At 40.8% G+C, this 18,238-nt stretch overlaps 1 protein-coding gene across 1 annotated transcript in view; it reads left to right on the top strand.

The window, feature by feature from the left end:
* BLVRA (biliverdin reductase A) overlaps positions 1–17,575 on the top strand; it is a 48,623-nt gene extending 31,048 nt beyond the window's left edge. Inside the window, exons 4-6 of the mRNA XM_030190000.1 lie at positions 8,281–8,388; positions 14,363–14,534; positions 17,132–17,575. Coding sequence (XP_030045860.1) covers positions 8,281–8,388; positions 14,363–14,534; positions 17,132–17,387 — 536 coding nt within the window. The 3' untranslated portion in view covers positions 17,388–17,575. The remainder of the gene's footprint in view (positions 1–8,280; positions 8,389–14,362; positions 14,535–17,131) is intronic.
* Positions 17,576–18,238: the final 663 nt, after the last annotated feature.

Genomic DNA, 18,238 nt, shown 5'->3' with positions numbered 1-18,238 from the left:
AGCACTTTGTGCTCATGCTGTCTTGTATATAGAACATTGTGGCAGTTGTACAAGTCCAGTTTATTACTGTTGTTGTTGTAAACTCCCCTGCACACAAGTACCGAGCTACCATAAGTGTGACATTTTCTATGGTAAGCCCTGAGAGGGGTGGGTTACTAGCGCCATCCCTGGCTATAAGTCTAATTTACTAACCAAGCTTTTGTGCCACGTTAACCTTTACTGTTCTCTTGAGAATGTTTAGGGATTGCATTAGGGTGTCATGGTTAAACATTAGTGTCAGTTTTTCTTGGCAAATGCATTTTGACCATGTTGGAAACGTCATTTTTAACTTTGATCTGTAACCAGGTTTCCATGGTTATTTTTGTCTTGATAATACTGCACCATCATTAATTCCATCTGAGCAGTTTCACAAATTCAGGTAAATGCTAATTGAAGAAAGCGGAAATAAAGTGGAGTGGAGGAGTGGCCTAGTGGTTAGGGTGGTGGACTTTGGTCCTGGAGAATTGAGTTCAATTCCCACTTCAGGCACAGGCAGCTCCTTGTGACTCTGGGCAAGTCACTTAACCCTCCATTGCCACATTGAGCCTGCCATGAGTGGGAAAGCACAGGGTACATACGTAACAAAAAAAAAAGCAATGTTTACAGAATAGAAGTCTTAGCCTCCAAAGACTGCAGCCCCTGCCAGTGTCTCACTGCCAAAGCTAATCCAGGTGGCATTAGCAATCAACCTCCAAAGGTTTTATTGAAAAAAATATGTTTTAATCCCTTTTCAAATTTTTGGAGAAGATTCCTTTATATATACGTAATGGTAGATTATTCTATAAAGATGGTCCTGTCACACTAAAAACAGATGAGTGAATAGTGTCAAGGCAGATTTGGCAAAAAGATGGTATAACAAGGTGTGACTGAGATGATCTTGGGTAATGAGTAGGTACATAGGGAATCAATAATTGGGATGAATGATGGCAAACCCATGCTACAAGTATTATGCACTATAGTTAAAATCTTGACATTAATTCTTGCTGAAATTGGCAACCAATATTCTTGTTTAAGCAAGGGGGGGGGGGGGTCACATGATCCTATAAGGTGTCTCCTGTTATCAGATTTTTGTGTTATCTGCAAACATTTGAAATCCATGATACAGAGACCTGAAAAAAGGGAGTTATGATAATCCAATTGCCCTAGCACCAGAGAATGAAATAGTTTCCATAAAGCTGTTTGACCAAATAAAGACTGAACAGATCAAATCTGTTTTAATTTGTAGAAACATTTCTGTATCATAGAGGAAATGTGTGTTTGAAACTTTAAGGGCCCCTTTTAAAAAGGTGCGTAAGGGCACACCAAATCGGCATTACCACCCAGCTACAGCGTGCCCTGGGTGGTAATTCTGAATTTGGCATGCTTACCTGGTGGTAAACAGCAGTGGGCTCACGCTCCATGCCTACCACCTGGGTAGCGCGTAAGACCTTACTGCTAAGTCAATGGGTGGCAGTAAGGTCTCAGACTGAAAATGGACACGCCCTGGTTTTATTTTGCCACACGTCCATTTCCAGCCCCTTAGAAAAAGGGCCCTTTTTCCAGGACACGGTAAAAACTGGCCTGGCATGTGTTCAAAAGATATGCTTGTACTGCCACAGGCCACTTTTTGCCATGGCTTAGTAAAAGGACCCCTAAGTGATTGTCAATAAGAGCCCCTAGGAGTTGCAAAGAACTTACATTATCCATTTTCACAACCCCAGTTTCAAGAAGTATCAGAAGACAACTTTCCATTGTCCTTTTAAAGACTAAGGCCTTTGTCTTGTCTGCCTTGAACTTCATTTTATGATCTTGCAACCAATGGACAATATGCTACCACTGATCATTTAAATTAGTGATGGTTTGAGTTTGGGTTAAATCCAGCGTACTGAGAAGCTTGAAATTATTAGCATAGATGGAAGATGTTAATCTCAATGTCTGAGTCATGGCAGCCATTGGTACAGTGAATATATTTTTTTAAATGTGGAAGCCAGGATAGATCTCTGCGACACAACACAGGTGATAGAATAAATTCAACAAAATAAAATAAGCTTATACCACTAGGGGAAAGATAGACCAGTTCTGGAGTAATGTAGAGCACATTGTACCCAAGTCAAATGAAGATCCCATAACTTGGATAAATGTTTGGAATAAAAGCTTCCAAGTGAAGGATAAAGTGGCCCCTAAACGTAAAGAAGTAAAATTGAAAAGGCAAAGTAATACATGGTACAATTCAAATTTATTGGCCTTTAAACAACTGTGTAGGAAGCTAGAGAGACAATGGTAAAAGGAAAAAGACGATCAAGTTAAATTTAAATGGAGGAAAACTGAAAAAGGAATACAAACAAAAACTAATTAACTCCAAAAAGGTCTATTATACTGACCTAGTTGATAAAATACAAGAAAGCTTTTTCTACTTGCAAATGAATTGACAGACACTAAAGGAATTTGTAGAAAATCTAGAGAAATATCACCTACAGCTTCCCAGCTAGCAGTTTATTTTAAACTAAAAATAGATGAATTACGCACTGCAATATTAAACAAAGTTGAAAGCCTAGAAGTCCATTTATTAAATTGTATTCACCCATGCTTTACAAATCTGAAAGAGACAGAATTCTTGAGTGCCTTTATCCAAAATGACTCACAATGAAAAAAGAAGAAAGCATTTAGGCAATCAGAACAAAAGTTCATCAAGCCCAGTATCCTGCTACTTATATTTTTTTTATTACCATTTTCTTAAATTTTCTCTCACATTCACATGTTCCTTTTCTGTCTGTGTGCTGTTTTTCAGCATTGTTGCGATGGTGTTTTGATGTTTATTTCCGCCATCCTTTGTAAGTGCATCCTCCTCCATCTTGTGTTTTTTGGACTTGAAATTATCCAAAATTACAGATCAACAGTCATGATTAAGGACAACATTGCAGGATTTACAAAATAATTTGTCACCATCCGCTTATAGTTTTGCTGGAAATTCTTGAGCATGAGTTACAAGCATAGGTGTTTTTGATGCATGATGTACAGGCTGCTCATGATGTGACCCCCCCCCCCCCCCCCCCCCCCAAAAAAAATATCTCTTTGTTGACCTGCCTGGCTATATTGAGAAGTACCGTACTTGGTCCTGATATTTTGTTTTACTACTTTGTAAAATGGCTTGTCACGATGAACTTTGTTAGACAGTGGTTCTCAAACATTTTTCTCTTACCCTGGCTGTGTCACAAAAACCATTGACCATTTTTTTTTTTTTAGTAGCCACCCACTAAGATCCATTCCATCCCCACCCATCCCCACAAGGAATCTCCCTACCTGTACTCATAACCTTCAGAAGTTACTTCAAGTAATTACTTTTAATTTAGTTTTTGAAACTTTTAGTAGGTTATAGTAAGTGTGGTGGGCCTGAGAAAGCTCAGTCCAACAATCCAAGATGGGAACAGGAAGGGGTAGGGAGAGTGGGATAGTTTCTAGAAGAGCAGGATAAAACCCAGCCCATTATGAGTGAGAGGGTGCAAGAGTGGGTATTGGGGGAGGGAATGGAGAATTTCAAACTAGCAGAAATTACTGCAAGACTACTGCAGGATAGAGTTACTATAATTAAGACAATTGTACTGCACAGCTTTAACAGATTTATTTAATTGGAAGTAATTTGCTGGATTGGATTTTGAGCTAAAATAAACTTTTTAAAGCAGTGCAGTGTTAATTTAAGATTTAACTAGCGTCCAAAAAACTTACTTAATAGTATCCAAACACAAACAGGAGAACATTAAACTTTAAAAAATGTGGGTATATACACTTATCTCACTTAAATTTATTCAGAAGTGAACTGTGAACTGCATTCATAATTCTGACAACCAAATAACAATGGAGATCAAAAAGGCTCAAAATCTGAATGCCGCTTCTTCATATCTTCAAATCCAGAGCAACTGTCAATCTGAGAAACATTTCAACACCCCATTAATGTATAGTACATGATGACAGATAAAGACCTGTACGGTCCATCCAGTCTGCCCAACAAGACAAAATCATTACATATGTATGTGATACTTCATATGTATACCTGGTCTTGATTTGTTCTTGCCATTTTCAGGGCACAGACCATAGAAGTCTGCCCAGCATTGTCCTTGTTCTAAAATTTCTGAAGTTAATGTCAAAGCCCCTGAAAAGTTCCATCTAGCCCATCCAAATCTATTCAGCCACGATCAGGACACAGAACGTAGAAGTTTGCCCAGCACTGGTCTTGTTCTCCAACATCTGAAAATTGGAACACAGACCGTAGAAACCCACTCAGCCCTGGCCCTGCCTCCCAACCACCAATGTGGCTTCTTTTTTTTACAGTTGCAAAATATCTTTTCAGAACATTTATTAAAAATAAAAAAAATCTGCATCAGGCCCATCTAGGACCTTCAAATAATATTTTCACAGAACAAAAACTTATCTAAACATATTTTCCAAAGTAAAAAAATTAAAACTAGGATTATCTTCATTCTGCTGTACTGCCAGCTCATCTGACCTATTTGGTTGATTATGCCCTATAAAGCTTTCTCAAGGAGCAAGTGTTCAAGAGGACCAAGAATATATATATAAGTTTTAAAATACAATAAAAGCATCATGGAAAACAGAATATAAACATTGCTTTCCAAAATCCCCATTACCTATTCCAGAATACTTCTGCAAATACCATAACAGGAATGACCCTCACTCCTGTGCCAGCAGTACATTATTACTTGGGGTCCATTTAATAGTAGTTAGGTACTTATTTGGATTTAGTTCAAGCCTTTTTAGTATTAGCTGATGGTGAGTTACTTTCAGTTGCCTCCCTGTCCCCAGAGGACTTACAATCTAAAGCAGTGGTTCCCAAACCTGGTCCTGGAGGCACCCCAGTCAGTCAGGGTTTTAGGATATACACAATGAATATTAATGAGAGAGAGATTTGCATGCAGTGGAGGCAGTCATGCAAATATCTCTCATGAACCTTCATTGTGGATATCCTGAAAACCTGACTAGCTAGGGTGCCTCCAGGACCAAGTTTGGGAACCATAGATCTAAAGTGTTGTACTTGCGGCAATGGAAAGTTAAGGGCCCTTTACAAAAAAAAGGTGTGGTAGGCTCTACCGGTGTGCAGTGCACACCAAAATAAGACTACCGCCAGGCTAGTGCGCCCCCTGGTGATAATTTTGGATTTGGCACATGCCAGTGCTGCCAGGACAAGTTATTTTTTTATTTCCTACCTCGTGCAGCGTTTCTGGTGTTAATCGGCAGTTGGCGCGTGCTGACTGGTCACCGCACGTGTAACATGTGAGCCCTTACCAATAGATCAATGGGTGGTGTTAAAGGCTCAGGTCGTAAATAGGTGCATGCTGGTTTCAATTTTACCACAGGCCCTTTTCCCAGCCCATTGAAAAAAAGGCCCTTTTCCCCAGATGTGGTAAAAACTGGCCCGGCGTGTGCCAATAATACACGCCCACACTAGCAGGCCACTTTTTGCTGCGGCATAGTAAAAGGACCCCTGTGTGACTTAGCGAAGGTTAAAATTGAGCATCAATGGGATTTTAATTCTGGCTTCCCTGATTCTCACACTAGTATCAACTATAAACAGTGAAGAAATTAAAAAAAAAAAACCTTCCAATACCACCAAAGAATGTTTTTGATTTTTTTTTTTGTATAGGAAAAAGAACCTCAGAATATGCTACACGATAATATTGCCACTTAATTTACAAGGCTTTATTCAAATCATGAACCCACATTCAATCATTGGTGCAAAAAAACTATTAATAATCATTCTTTATTTTATACACTCTCTTATTGTATTATTTTTTAATATTTTTCAAAATTATCTTAACACCTATTCAATTTTTCATTCTTCCTTAGCATTAACTTTAAAACTACAAAAACTAATCACTTAAAGAAGATCCTGACAGGCACCAGTTTTGCCTGACCGGCTTCATCGGAGGATCTCCCATTATATTTGCAGACTCAACTTCACGCTCTCATTGCATTAGTAATGACTAGGCTGTGCCTCCACTTAATATCTTCATAAGCTTCTGTGGTATATCTCCTGCAGCAGTGGATCCATAAGCAGGTTCACCATGGCCTATATCATCACCAAGGTTATTATATTGAATTGATATATGTACCTGAATCATCTGCAATGTTGCCTTAATGCTTAAGCTAATGGTGGGCACCTTTTTATTTTGGGCAATATGCAGCCTGTATGAATTTTTCTTTTTTCTTTCCATTACACTTCAGTTGTAGTAGCCATCTTACTGAGATATGGTAGAAATCTTATAGAGCAAGGCATCACATGAAGGTTTTCACAGTGATAGGGGTGGAAAATACATGTTAAACTCTGCAACAAGGTGGATACCCTGGAAGGTATGAAAAACATGAAGTGATAAGTAGTAGTAGTAGAATACTGGAACATACATGCATTAATGCCAACATTCTGGCTCTGCACTATTTTTTAATAGAAACATACAAGTGGAACCATAATCTGATTTTCAGTATATATAAATGGAGTCTTGCACAGTTCAATAGTCAGTACATATAGGTGGACACACAATCCAATGTTCAGTACATATAGGAGAACCCCTGTACAGTCCAAAATTCAGTATACACAATCCGATTTCCAATACATATACGTATATGTACTGAATATTGGACTGTGGAAAGGTCCATCTATATGTACTGAAAATTGGACTGTGGGTCCACTTATATGTTCCTATAAAATGTTGCAGAGCTAGAATGTTGGCATTAATGCATTGTGTTCAATTCTGGTTGCTGCATCTCAAAAAGGATATAGTGGAATTAGAAACGGTGCAGAGAAGGGTGATGAAAATGATAAAGGGGATGGGACGACTTCCCTATGAGGAAAGGCTAAAGCGGCTAGAGCTCTTCAGCTTGGAGAAAAGGCGGCTGAGGGGAGATATGATAGAGGTCTATAAAATAATGAGTGGAGTTGAACGGGTAGATGTGAAGCTTCTGTTCACGCTTTCCAAAAATACTAGGACTAGGGGGCAAGTGATGAAGCTACAATGTAGTAAATTTAAAATGAATCGGAGAAAATGTTTCTTTACTCAACGTGTAATTGGGATCTGGAATTCGTTGCCAGAGAATGTGGTAAAGGCGGTTAGCTTAGTGGAGTTTAAAAAAGGTTTGGCCGGCTTCCTAAAGGAAAAGTCCATAGCCGTTATTAAATGGACTTGGGGAAAATCCACTATTTCTGGGATAAGAAGTATAAAATGTTTTGTACTTTTTTGGGATCTAGCCTGGTATTTGTGACCTGGATTGGCCACTGTTGGAAACAGTATGCTGGGCTTGATGGACCTTTGGTCTTTCCCAGTATGGCAATACTTATGTACTTATGCATGTATATTCCAGTATTCTGGTGATTTACACACATCCCTGGTACCATATCTGCCTTATAGAATTGCCCTCCATGGGGGTCCATATTCAGCCGGTGGCATTGAGCGTTTTGCTGACTGCCGCATGTTATTTCCAGATATTCAGTGCCAGGCCCTGTCTGGGCTTTGGTGTTGAATATCTGTTTTATTTTTTTTAGCTGGCTAGCACATAACCGATTAATCAATTCAGAACTTAACCAGCCATAGTCTAGTGAATAAAAATAGGACTGAGGTTTCTGCAGTTGTATTTATGCACTAAACTTGCCCGGTTAAGTTCTGAATATTGGAACTTAAGCAGCCAAGTGCTGACTCCACCCCTGAACACCCCCATCATAGCCGGTTTTCAATTAGGCGCTGACCAGGCATTTTCAGTGAAGCTAACCAGTTAAGTGCCACTGAAAATGACTGGATAGCCGCAAACAAGTGAATTAACCAGTCAGCGGCCATTTCTGGCTAGTTAAATCATTTTGAATATCGTAGACTACATGTCGTATGGTTTTTCTCTTCTATCTTGTTCTATGTTTTCCATCTAAGGCCCTACATATATTTTCATCCAGTACATGACTTGCTTCATATTGAATCCAGAGACCTTATACATTGTCTAAAACTTGCTCTGAAAAATATTTTATTTCTTCAGTACTCAGTGGAGTTATCACTTACTTATTTGATGTATAATATTTGGAGTGAATGTGACTTTTGCTATATTTTACTGGAGCTCTTTTCCTTTATATTATTTACTTGTATTTTTATGTAAACAGCCTAGACTTGAATTACAAATTAGGCAGTATATAAAATCACATAATAAACATAAATTTGTGTTACTACCGAATTCTATACATCTTCTGTGATTGACCTGTTTATTATATAACAGGTAAAATCCTGCATGTGGAGCACATTGAGCTTCTGACTGAAGAATACAAACAACTGAAAAAAGAAGTGGATGGAAAGGAACTTGTGAAAGGAACACTGCACTTCACAGGTCAAGTTGCAAAAGGAACTCTGATCCCTTGCTTAATATTTTACCAAGTCTACTGAAAAATCATCTGTGGTCTCTGCCTTTGTGTTGAGCTCTGATGCTTTTCATTTCTATTTTATGTTTTATTAAAGCGTTTGTCATACAAATAATAGACAAGTGAACACTAAAGCAAACAAAAAAAAAACCAAAATAAACACAAATATGTGCACAACTCTGCACAATGTATTCCATAACCAAGTTGTAACAAATGTATTTCTATTATTCATATCTTATTGTAAGCCACACTGAGCCCGCAAAAAGGTGGGAAAATGTGGGATACAAATGCAATAAAATAAATAAAAAATAAAAAAAAGGTCAGCATAACATAATCAGAGGTCTATGGCAATACCTGTAAACAAATAGTATGGATACCCCAGGTCAATGAGTGCTATGTGGCTCCTGGCAAAAGAGGTCTAAACGAGCCCAGGTCTGCAAAACAGACCTAATGGTTCTATGCCTATGGGCCAAAATTGTTTCGTATTTCCTGATCACGCATACATAACTCCACCATTCATTATAATTCAAGTACACATTGTTTTTCCAACTGGAGACAATTAAATGCAAAGCAACAGCTAGCAGTATATTGTACAATTTCTTATCCGACTCCAAAAGAGAGATAGCAGGACAAGAAGCTCTTAAGATCACGACCTCATAAGAGAGCGCAGTGGACTCAGGCAAGTGAAAGATTAGACACATTTTTTTCCATATAAGTTGCCAGTAAGCTCTGACGTTTTTATGCTTTTCATTTCTAAAGTCTTGCCAACACTAGACATTTTATGTGGCATCTGTTCCTCAGATGCTGAAGCAGAAAGCTGCGGGTAAATGTTGGCGCCTACTTCCCTTGTACAATACTATATGCATGTGGTTAACTACTGTAACCACAGATACCTAAATGCCGAAGACATATGTATACTTTATAGTATTCTGTGAGGTATACTCTACTGACCCAACTTAAATGCCTCAACTCTGCAATGTATCAAAACCTTACATCATATTGGACATTATATATTCCTTATTTCCTTGACCCTTATTGTACTTGTATACCCTAAACTTACCTGACCCTTATTTATACTGTATTTGTTTAACATCTACCGGACCTGGCGATCGCCTTTACGATATTATGTAAGCCACATTGAGCCTGCTAATGGGTGGGAAAATGTGGGATACAAATGTTACAAATAAATAAATAAATAAATATACATATAAGAGTGAGTCCCCCCAGCCAGGCTCTGCCCATGTGTATGCTCCCCATACAAACACACACTATGCAAAATATGCCCATCTTTACCACTTAAGTGGGAAATTGGTAAATTGAAAATTTTTTTTATTGTCAATTTAGCTCTGTTGGCAGCAAAGAGGTACATTTTCAACTGGTCATCCAACATGCTTAGCCTGGAGCACACAGAAATCCATCTAGTTTTCAACTACAAGTTACTTGTGCACCAGAAATTTAAATGAGCCCTTTAATATCCAAAGGCATGAAACCTGACTAATACAAACTTTCTGCTATCTTTTCTCTTCATGTTTTATGCATGTGTGTATGAGCATACAGTGGTGGAAATAAGTATTTGATCCCTTGCTGATTTTGTAAGTTTGCCCACTGACAAAGACATGAGCAGCCCATAATTGAAGGGTAGGTTATTGGTAACAGTGAGAGATAGCACATCACAAATTAAATCCGGAAAATCACATTGTGGAAAGTATATGAATTTATTTGTATTCTGCAGAGGGAAATAAGTATTTGATCCCCCACCAACCAGTAAGAGATCTGGCCCCTACAGACCAGGTAGATGCTCCAAATCAACTCGTTACCTGCATGACAGACAGCTGTCGGCAATGGTCACCTGTATGAAAGACACCTGTCCACAGACTCAGTGAATCAGTCAGACTCTAACCTCTACAAAATGGCCAAGACCAAGGAGCTGTCTAAGGATGTCAGGGACAAGATCATACACCTGCACAAGGCTGGAATGGGCTACAAAACCATCAGTAAGACGCTGGGCGAGAAGGAGACAACTGTTGGTGCCATAGTAAGAAAATGGAAGAAGTACAAAATGACTGTCAATCGACAAAGATCTGGGGCTCCACGCAAAATCTCACCTCGTGGGGTATCCTTGATCATGAGGAAGGTTAGAAATCAGCCTACAACTACAAGGGGGGAACTTGTCAATGATCTCAAGGCAGCTGGGACCACTGTCACCACGAAAACCATTGGTAACACATTACGACATAACGGATTGCAATCCTGCAGTGCCCGCAAGGTCCCCCTGCTCCGGAAGGCACATGTGACGGCCCGTCTGAAGTTTGCCAGTGAACACCTGGATGATGCCGAGAGTGATTGGGAGAAGGTGCTGTGGTCAGATGAGACAAAAATTGAGCTCTTTGGCATGAACTCAACTCGCCGTGTTTGGAGGAAGAGAAATGCTGCCTATGACCCAAAGAACACCGTCCCCACTGTCAAGCATGGAGGTGGAAATGTTATATTTTGGGGGTGTTTCTCTGCTAAGGGCACAGGACTACTTCACCGCATCAATGGGAGAATGGATGGGGCCATGTACCGTACAATTCTGAGTGACAACCTCCTTCCCTCCGCCAGGGCCTTAAAAATGGGTCGTGGCTGGGTCTTCCAGCACGACAATGACCCAAAACATACAGCCAAGGCAACAAAGGAGTGGCTCAGGAAGAAGCACATTAGGGTCATGGAGTGGCCTAGCCAGTCACCAGACCTTAATCCCATTGAAAACTTATGGAGGGAGCTGAAGCTGCGAGTTGCCAAGCGACAGCCCAGAACTCTTAATGATTTAGAGATGATCTGCAAAGAGGAGTGGACCAAAATTCCTCCTGACATGTGTGCAAACCTCATCATCAACTACAGAAGACGTCTGACCGCTGTGCTTGCCAACAAGGGTTTTGCCACCAAGTATTAGGTCTTGTTTGCCAGAGGGATTAAATACTTATTTCCCTCTGCAGAATGCAAATAAATTCATATACTTTCCACAATGTGATTTTCCGGATTTAATTTGTGATGTGCTATCTCTCACTGTTACCAATAACCTACCCTTCAATTATGGGCTGCTCATGTCTTTGTCAGTGGGCAAACTTACAAAATCAGCAAGGGATCAAATACTTATTTCCACCACTGTATATATCCACGTTCATGCTAGTAATCTAAACATTTACAAGCATAATGTGTGTATAAATGTTAACACTCATTTTATAGAATTGCTCCTTACTGTGCAGTAAATGTCTGCAGTGTGGGGTTACTGCATCGGCAGATGCTGGACATGCACCCAACAGTTAACGCACAGTACCTGCAGATCCTATGCAGTAGTTTTTTTGCAACTAATGCACAATAATTGCAAACGTTTACTACACTTTGATAAAAGGACCTTTATGTGTTGCAAAATAGCCTCACAAAAGCTGCAGAAATCGTGGGTAAAATGCAATTGCATACATTTATGGCACATAGTAAATTTATGTGGGTGAGACACACACGTATACGCATAGGCCCAAATTTTATATATGGTGTTATGAGTTATGCACATTAAAATGGGATCATGCCTAATTTATGCATGTAACTTAATTGAGTAATGAGCCAATCAGTGCTGATAATTGGATGATAACAAGCAATTATCAGCACTAATTGGCAATAGTTAAAATTTATACACTTATCGTATTCTATAATGATGTGTATGTTGTGATGTATGAAACACCCTTCTGGTCTCCGTGTTGTCTTTTCATATCTTATTGTCCCTGAAAATCCTAATAAAAAGGGAGAAGATATTACCTGGATAGCTTGGTGTGCATCCATGGAAGGGTTGCAGCAGGAGAGGGGCAAGTAAAATTACCAAGAGAGCAGATTCCCCAAGTTCTAAACCTTTCCCTTCCCAGTAGTTCTTAGTGTTGTCTTTCCTAGGACATACACAGAACCCTGGAAGGGAGAAAACCTGACATGGCCTCAGGAAGGGTGCTTTCCTAGAGGGAAAGGAGTTGGTCCTTAGAGACATGTCAGGACTTAGATCCAGCATATGATCCTGATTCAATAAGCAGTATACCCTGGGAGCCAAAGTGAGGCTTGTAAATGGGTGAGGCAAAGACACCAAGGTAAAAAGCCTGCTGTGATCTGTGATCTGAGAGAGGAAAGGACCAGAGAGGAGGAGTAGGACAGCAACCTGCCTGAGAGCAGGAGAGATCTTCCTCACAGAGAACTGGCTGCAAGGAGTAAACGGGCTATCTAACCCAGGGCAAGAGGACCCTAAAGTTAATGCAGTGCCTGGTTAGTGAGAGAAGGGGAAAGAACTTGTGTCTGGTCCTCACCGGGAAAATGCTGTTGTGAGACAGAGACTGAGCTGTTTGAAGAGAGAGGGGTTCAGGGTCATCCAAGTGTAGGGGCATGTTTGTGGGGCAGTCATAGCCTATGGCTGTTCAGCCATGTGAAGGGTGCAGAGACCTGTGAGAAGCAAGTTGCAGTAGTCTAAGCGTGAGATAATAAGAGTGTGGATAAGGGTTTTGGTAGTATGCTGAGAAAGGAAGGAACGAATTTTGGTGATACTATAGAGAAAGAAACAACAGGTTTTAGCAGCCTGTTGGGAAACAACAGGTTTTAGCAGCCTGTTGGATTTGTGCAGAGAAAAAGAGAGAGTAGTCAAATATGACTGCAAGGTTACAAGCTGATGAGACAGTGAAGATTAGCGTTATCCACAGAGACAAAGAAAGGAGGAAGAGGAGAGGTGGTTTGGGGGGGAAAGATAAGAAGCTCAGTCATGGCCATGTTTAGATTTAGATGGCTATGAGACATTCAGGCAGCAGTGTCGGACAGGCAGGATGAGACTTGGGCTTGGATTCCTTATGAAATATCTAGCATGGAGAAGTAGATTTGGGAGTCATCAGTATACTACTACTACTACTACTTATCATTTCTATAGTGCTACTAGGCGTACACAGCACTGTACACTTGAACATGAAGAGACGGTCCCTGCTCGACAGAGCTTACAATCTAATTAGGACAGACAAACAGGACAAATAAGAGATAAGGCAATTACTAAGGTGGGAATGATGGAGGTGATACTGAAAACCATGGGCAGAGATCAGAGCAGCAAGGGAAGAAGTATAGATGGAGAAAAGAAGAGGTCTCAACACAGAGCCCTGAGGTACACCAACTAATAGTGGGATAGAAGTGGAGGAGGATCCACTAGAGTATATTCTAAAAGTCTGATGGGAGAGATAAAAAGAAAACCAGGAAAGAACAGAGCCCTGAAATCCAAGTGAGGACAGTATATCGAGGAGTAGGTGGTGATCAACAGTGCCAAAGCAGCAGATAGATTGAGAAGGATGAGGATGGAATAGAGACCTTTGGATCTGGCCAGGAAGAGGTCAGTGGAGACTTTAGCAAGGACTGTTTCAGTTGAATGTAGGGGGTGGCAGCCAGATTGAAGTGGATCAAGAATAGCTTGAGATGAAAAGTCAAGACAATGGCGGTGAACAACACGTTCAAGTAGCTTGGATAAGAAAGGGAGGAGGGAGATGGGAGGCGAGTTGCTTTCAGGTATTTTCCCAAAGGGGCCCCAATGATTCCCCCCACCCCCTCCACACACAATTAACAGGAAATAGTGAGGGTCAGCCAAGAATAAAAAGAATCGGTGTTGAACAGGGTCTTTGAACTCCCTCCTTCCTTAACCATTTTCAAAGTACCTCCCTATTTCCAAAACCTGCACCTCTTTACACCCAAAGCTGTTTGAGAAAAGCCAGGTGCTGATTGAGAGAATGGCAGTCCTTGTCCTCTAGACTCAGCTATGGAGCTTTCTGGGAACTGTGGACCTCTGCAAAGCCTTGTAGATATGGGCAGCAGAGAGAGGGAATGGTGTTTATACATTACCTGAAGTTCTAGAAAACAGAGGCGTTTTATTTCTCTTTAATTCAAGATGTTCTCTTCCAGCAGGAGGTTCCCTGGATGAGGAACGTTTTGGGTTTCCTTCTTTCTCTGGACTTGCACGCCTGACCTGGCTAGTGGACCTTTTTGGGGAGCTCACTGTCACCTCTGCCACTAGGGAGGAACAGAAAGAGAAGAATTATTCCAGAATGACCGTACATTTTGAAACGAAAAACAAGAGGTTAGTAACGCAACTGAGGATCAGAGATAGAGCAATACTAAAAAAAGCCCACTGTCCTTTTAAAGTGCATTTAAACATTGTATGCTGGTTAATTACCGGGATATCAGCACAGCATGTTGCATTGATTGGCTGAAGAAGAGAATGTGGGAGAGTGGAGGAGTGGCTTAATGGTTAGTGCAGCGGGGTTTGATCCCAGCATCCTGGGTTCAATTTCCACTGCAAGTCACCTAACCCTCCATTGCCTCAGGTACAAGAAACAACATTGTGAGCCATCTAGGGACACAGATAATACCTGCTTATAATTGGGTTGTAAGTCACATTGAGCCTGAACTATGTTTGGGATAATGCAGGATACAAATGTCATAATAAATAAAAGTAAATACGTTAGAAGGGAAAAGCAGAGCTTTGCTTAGGCTTATGCAGCCTGTTTAGGACAGAATTCTTAGTCCAGTAAGCTGTACCCTAATCACTGGACCATAGTTTTGTGCTATTACACCAAAAAGTAAATTTTACTGTAGTTGATGTGTATTTACCAACATGTAACCTTAGAAATGTGAAATGTATCGTGTTTCCTAATGTTTTTATATTTAGTATTTTAAGAAATACTGACCATGTTACTATCTATAAATAGTCACACGCCCCCTAATTCTATAAACCTGTGTGCACAATTTGAAGTTATAGAATAGTGTCAGTTTCACATTTAACTTAATTGTTAGCTGCCAATTATGGCATTAATCAGTGTGAATGTAATTAGCTATAATTTGTGTTAAATGACACAAATTTGCAGATACAAGCGTTACTACTCTTAGTCGGTATTCTACAAGAGGGTGTGGACTAGGGAGGGGCTTGGATGGGTTCTAGAATACTGTCAGTTACACTCCTAACTGACAGCAGTTAAATGCGAGCATGTACACCAGCTATTGAGCTAACGTTAGTACTCATATCTAAAGTTAGGCCCATAACTGAAGACTTACACTAGAAATCGTGCTTAGTGTGCATCATTGCGGTGCTTACGTTTAGGTGACCTGTAGAGAATTACACCCTTGTTGTATACTGATTCTTAACCTACTTCATAGTTCCCCTCAACCCATTCCTCAGTGCACACCTAGCCAGTCATGTTTTCAGGATATCCACAATAAATGTGCATGAAAGAGGTTTGCATGCAGTGCCTCCTAGGTATGCAGATTTATCTCGTGCATATTCATTGTGGGTATCCTGAAAAGCTGACTGGTTGGGTGTGCCCTGAGGACTGGGTTGAGAACCACTGGGTAAAACCAGTGGCGTTCCTAGGGTGGCTGACACCCGGGGCGGATCGCCAATGTGCCCCCCCCCCGGGTGCAGCACGACCCCCCCCCCCCCCCACTCCTGGCGAAAGGACCCCCCCCCGGCGAAAGGACACACCTCCCCCCCAGCAATAATACTAAGCAAATAACATTCCTCACAAATCACCTCCATCCCATGGCTTACCATATTCCAAATATTTATTCCCACTTGTCAACTTTGCACACCCATCATAAGGTAGCCCACCTTTGTTAAAGATCAAAGGGGTTTGTCATTTATAAATTGCGCCTGCTTGTACATTTAGGTAAAGGAATTTATCTAATAGGAGAAGCTTAACAGAAAATTTCTGTCATTTTTCGCCTAAAGATTGAGCTGCATCTTAAAAAGAGTTGGTAAATCAGCAGTGATCAGGGCTTAATTTGAAGACAAAAAAAGAAGTGGAACTATGGAGCCTGGGAAAGGGGCAAGTGGGGCAGAGGGCAGGAGCAACACAAGAAAATAGGCTGGATTAGGGGGCAGAGTGGCTGTTCTCTGCTCTGAGCCAGGATCACTCCTCCCCTCCTCTTCCCTGCAAGCTGTCTAGAAAGGCAGAGCTAGATCAGAGCACTCTTGTTGTTCTGGGGTCTGAAAAGGAGTGATGGAACTGCATTCCAGGCCATCCCCTCCAGAATTTAAGCCCTATAATAATCTAAAATTCAGAAAATCACTAAAGACCTACCTGTTCGGTAAGGCATACCCTACTGACCCAACATAAATGCCTCAACTCTGCAACACAGCAACACCTAAGATCGTATTGGACATTATCTAACCCTTCCTATCTTCAACCCCTAATGTGCCTGAATCTTACCTACCCTATTCCATCCTAACATCTAATTGTATTTTTTCCTCTACCGGACTTGACGAATGCCTTTATGGTACTATGTAAGCCACATTGAGCCTGCAAATAGGTGGGAAAATGTGGGATACAAATGTAACAAATACATAAATATGTGCATGGTCTTCACAATGAAGCCAAGGCCTAAACAGACAAGGAAACAGTTACAATGTCACTTCTGTGGTGATCTTTGAAAGATTAGGTGGTACCATTTTTTATAAAGTGTTATTCTGTAATACTTTGACTCTGTCATTCTGTAAATCGATGAACTGAATTTGTTTTCAGTGGGTCATCCCAATATGCTTACCCTGAAGCCCATAGAAATATAGCTAAATTACAATTACAAGTTTACTTGTATACCAAAAATTTAAATTTGCCCTTTAATGAAACCTGACTAATACAAGCTTTCTGCTCTGTTTTCTCTCCATATTTTATTGGTTAGGCCACTAACGTGGATTGAAGAGAGAGGGCCAGCAATGAAACGTGCTAAACAAGTCAACTTCCATTTCAGCTCTGGCCTTCTGGATAGTCTGCCCAGTACTCCACAAGCAGCTGTGGGCCCCTTCATGCAAGATCAGAACCTGTTTTCCAGGAAGCTCTTGGGACAGGTTTCCCAAGAGGAGCTGGCCGCTGAGAAGAAGCGTATCTTACGGTGCCTGGACATTGCAGAGGAAATAAGACAACTATGTGAACAGTGAGTGACCTTCTCTAAGTAAAAGGAAAATGGCCTGCCCTCTGTTACTTCGTCCTTGGGAAATGACTATCCAAATGGTGGTGTTTCTGGTACTCTGTCTTGCCAGGCAGCATAAACTAGGGAACATATTTTTCATGTTGCTACCAGTTGTGGGTTTTGGATGTGTCTGCACTAGTTCTCACTTTATCTATAAATATGTTCTCCCTGATATTCAGTCAGTGGCAGTTAGTGTTCCTAGGACTGGATTTTCAGCACTAGCTGGTATCTGGATACTGGCATTGAATATATGGTTCTATTTTTATTTTATTTTTGTTACATTTGTACCCCGCGCTTTTCTCACTCATGGCAGGCTCAATGCGGCAGGCAATGGAGGGTTAAGTGACTTGCCCAGAGTCACAAGGAGCTGCCTGTGCTGGAAATTGAACTCAGTTCCTCAGGACCAAAGTCCACCACCCTAACCACTAGGCCACTCCTCCACTATGGCAGCCAACAGAAGTTAGCTGGGTAACGCTGATATTCACTGTACAAACGGGAGCCTTGCCTATGCCCTGCCCTTGCTCTGCCCCTGTGTACACCCCCTTGCAAATAAATGCCATGTAAGTTAAGTGGGTATTTGCAGAATAGTGCTTAGGAAGACTATTTCATTTGTGTGTATACAGTGGTGGAAATAAGTATTTGATCCCTTGCTGATTTTGTAAGTTTGCCCACTGACAAAGACATGAGCAGCCCATAATTGAAGGGTAGGTTATTGGTAACAGTGAGAGATAGCACATCACAAATTAAATCCGGAAAATCACATTGTGGAAAGTATATGAATTTATTTGCATTCTGCAGAGGGAAATAAGTATTTAATCC

Source organism: Microcaecilia unicolor, chromosome 1 (genome assembly GCF_901765095.1).
Source record: "Microcaecilia unicolor chromosome 1, aMicUni1.1, whole genome shotgun sequence".
Lineage (NCBI taxonomy): Eukaryota > Metazoa > Chordata > Amphibia > Gymnophiona > Siphonopidae > Microcaecilia > Microcaecilia unicolor.
The sequence above is the reverse complement of the archived record's forward strand: the minus strand, read 5'-3'. Positions and strand labels throughout refer to the sequence as shown.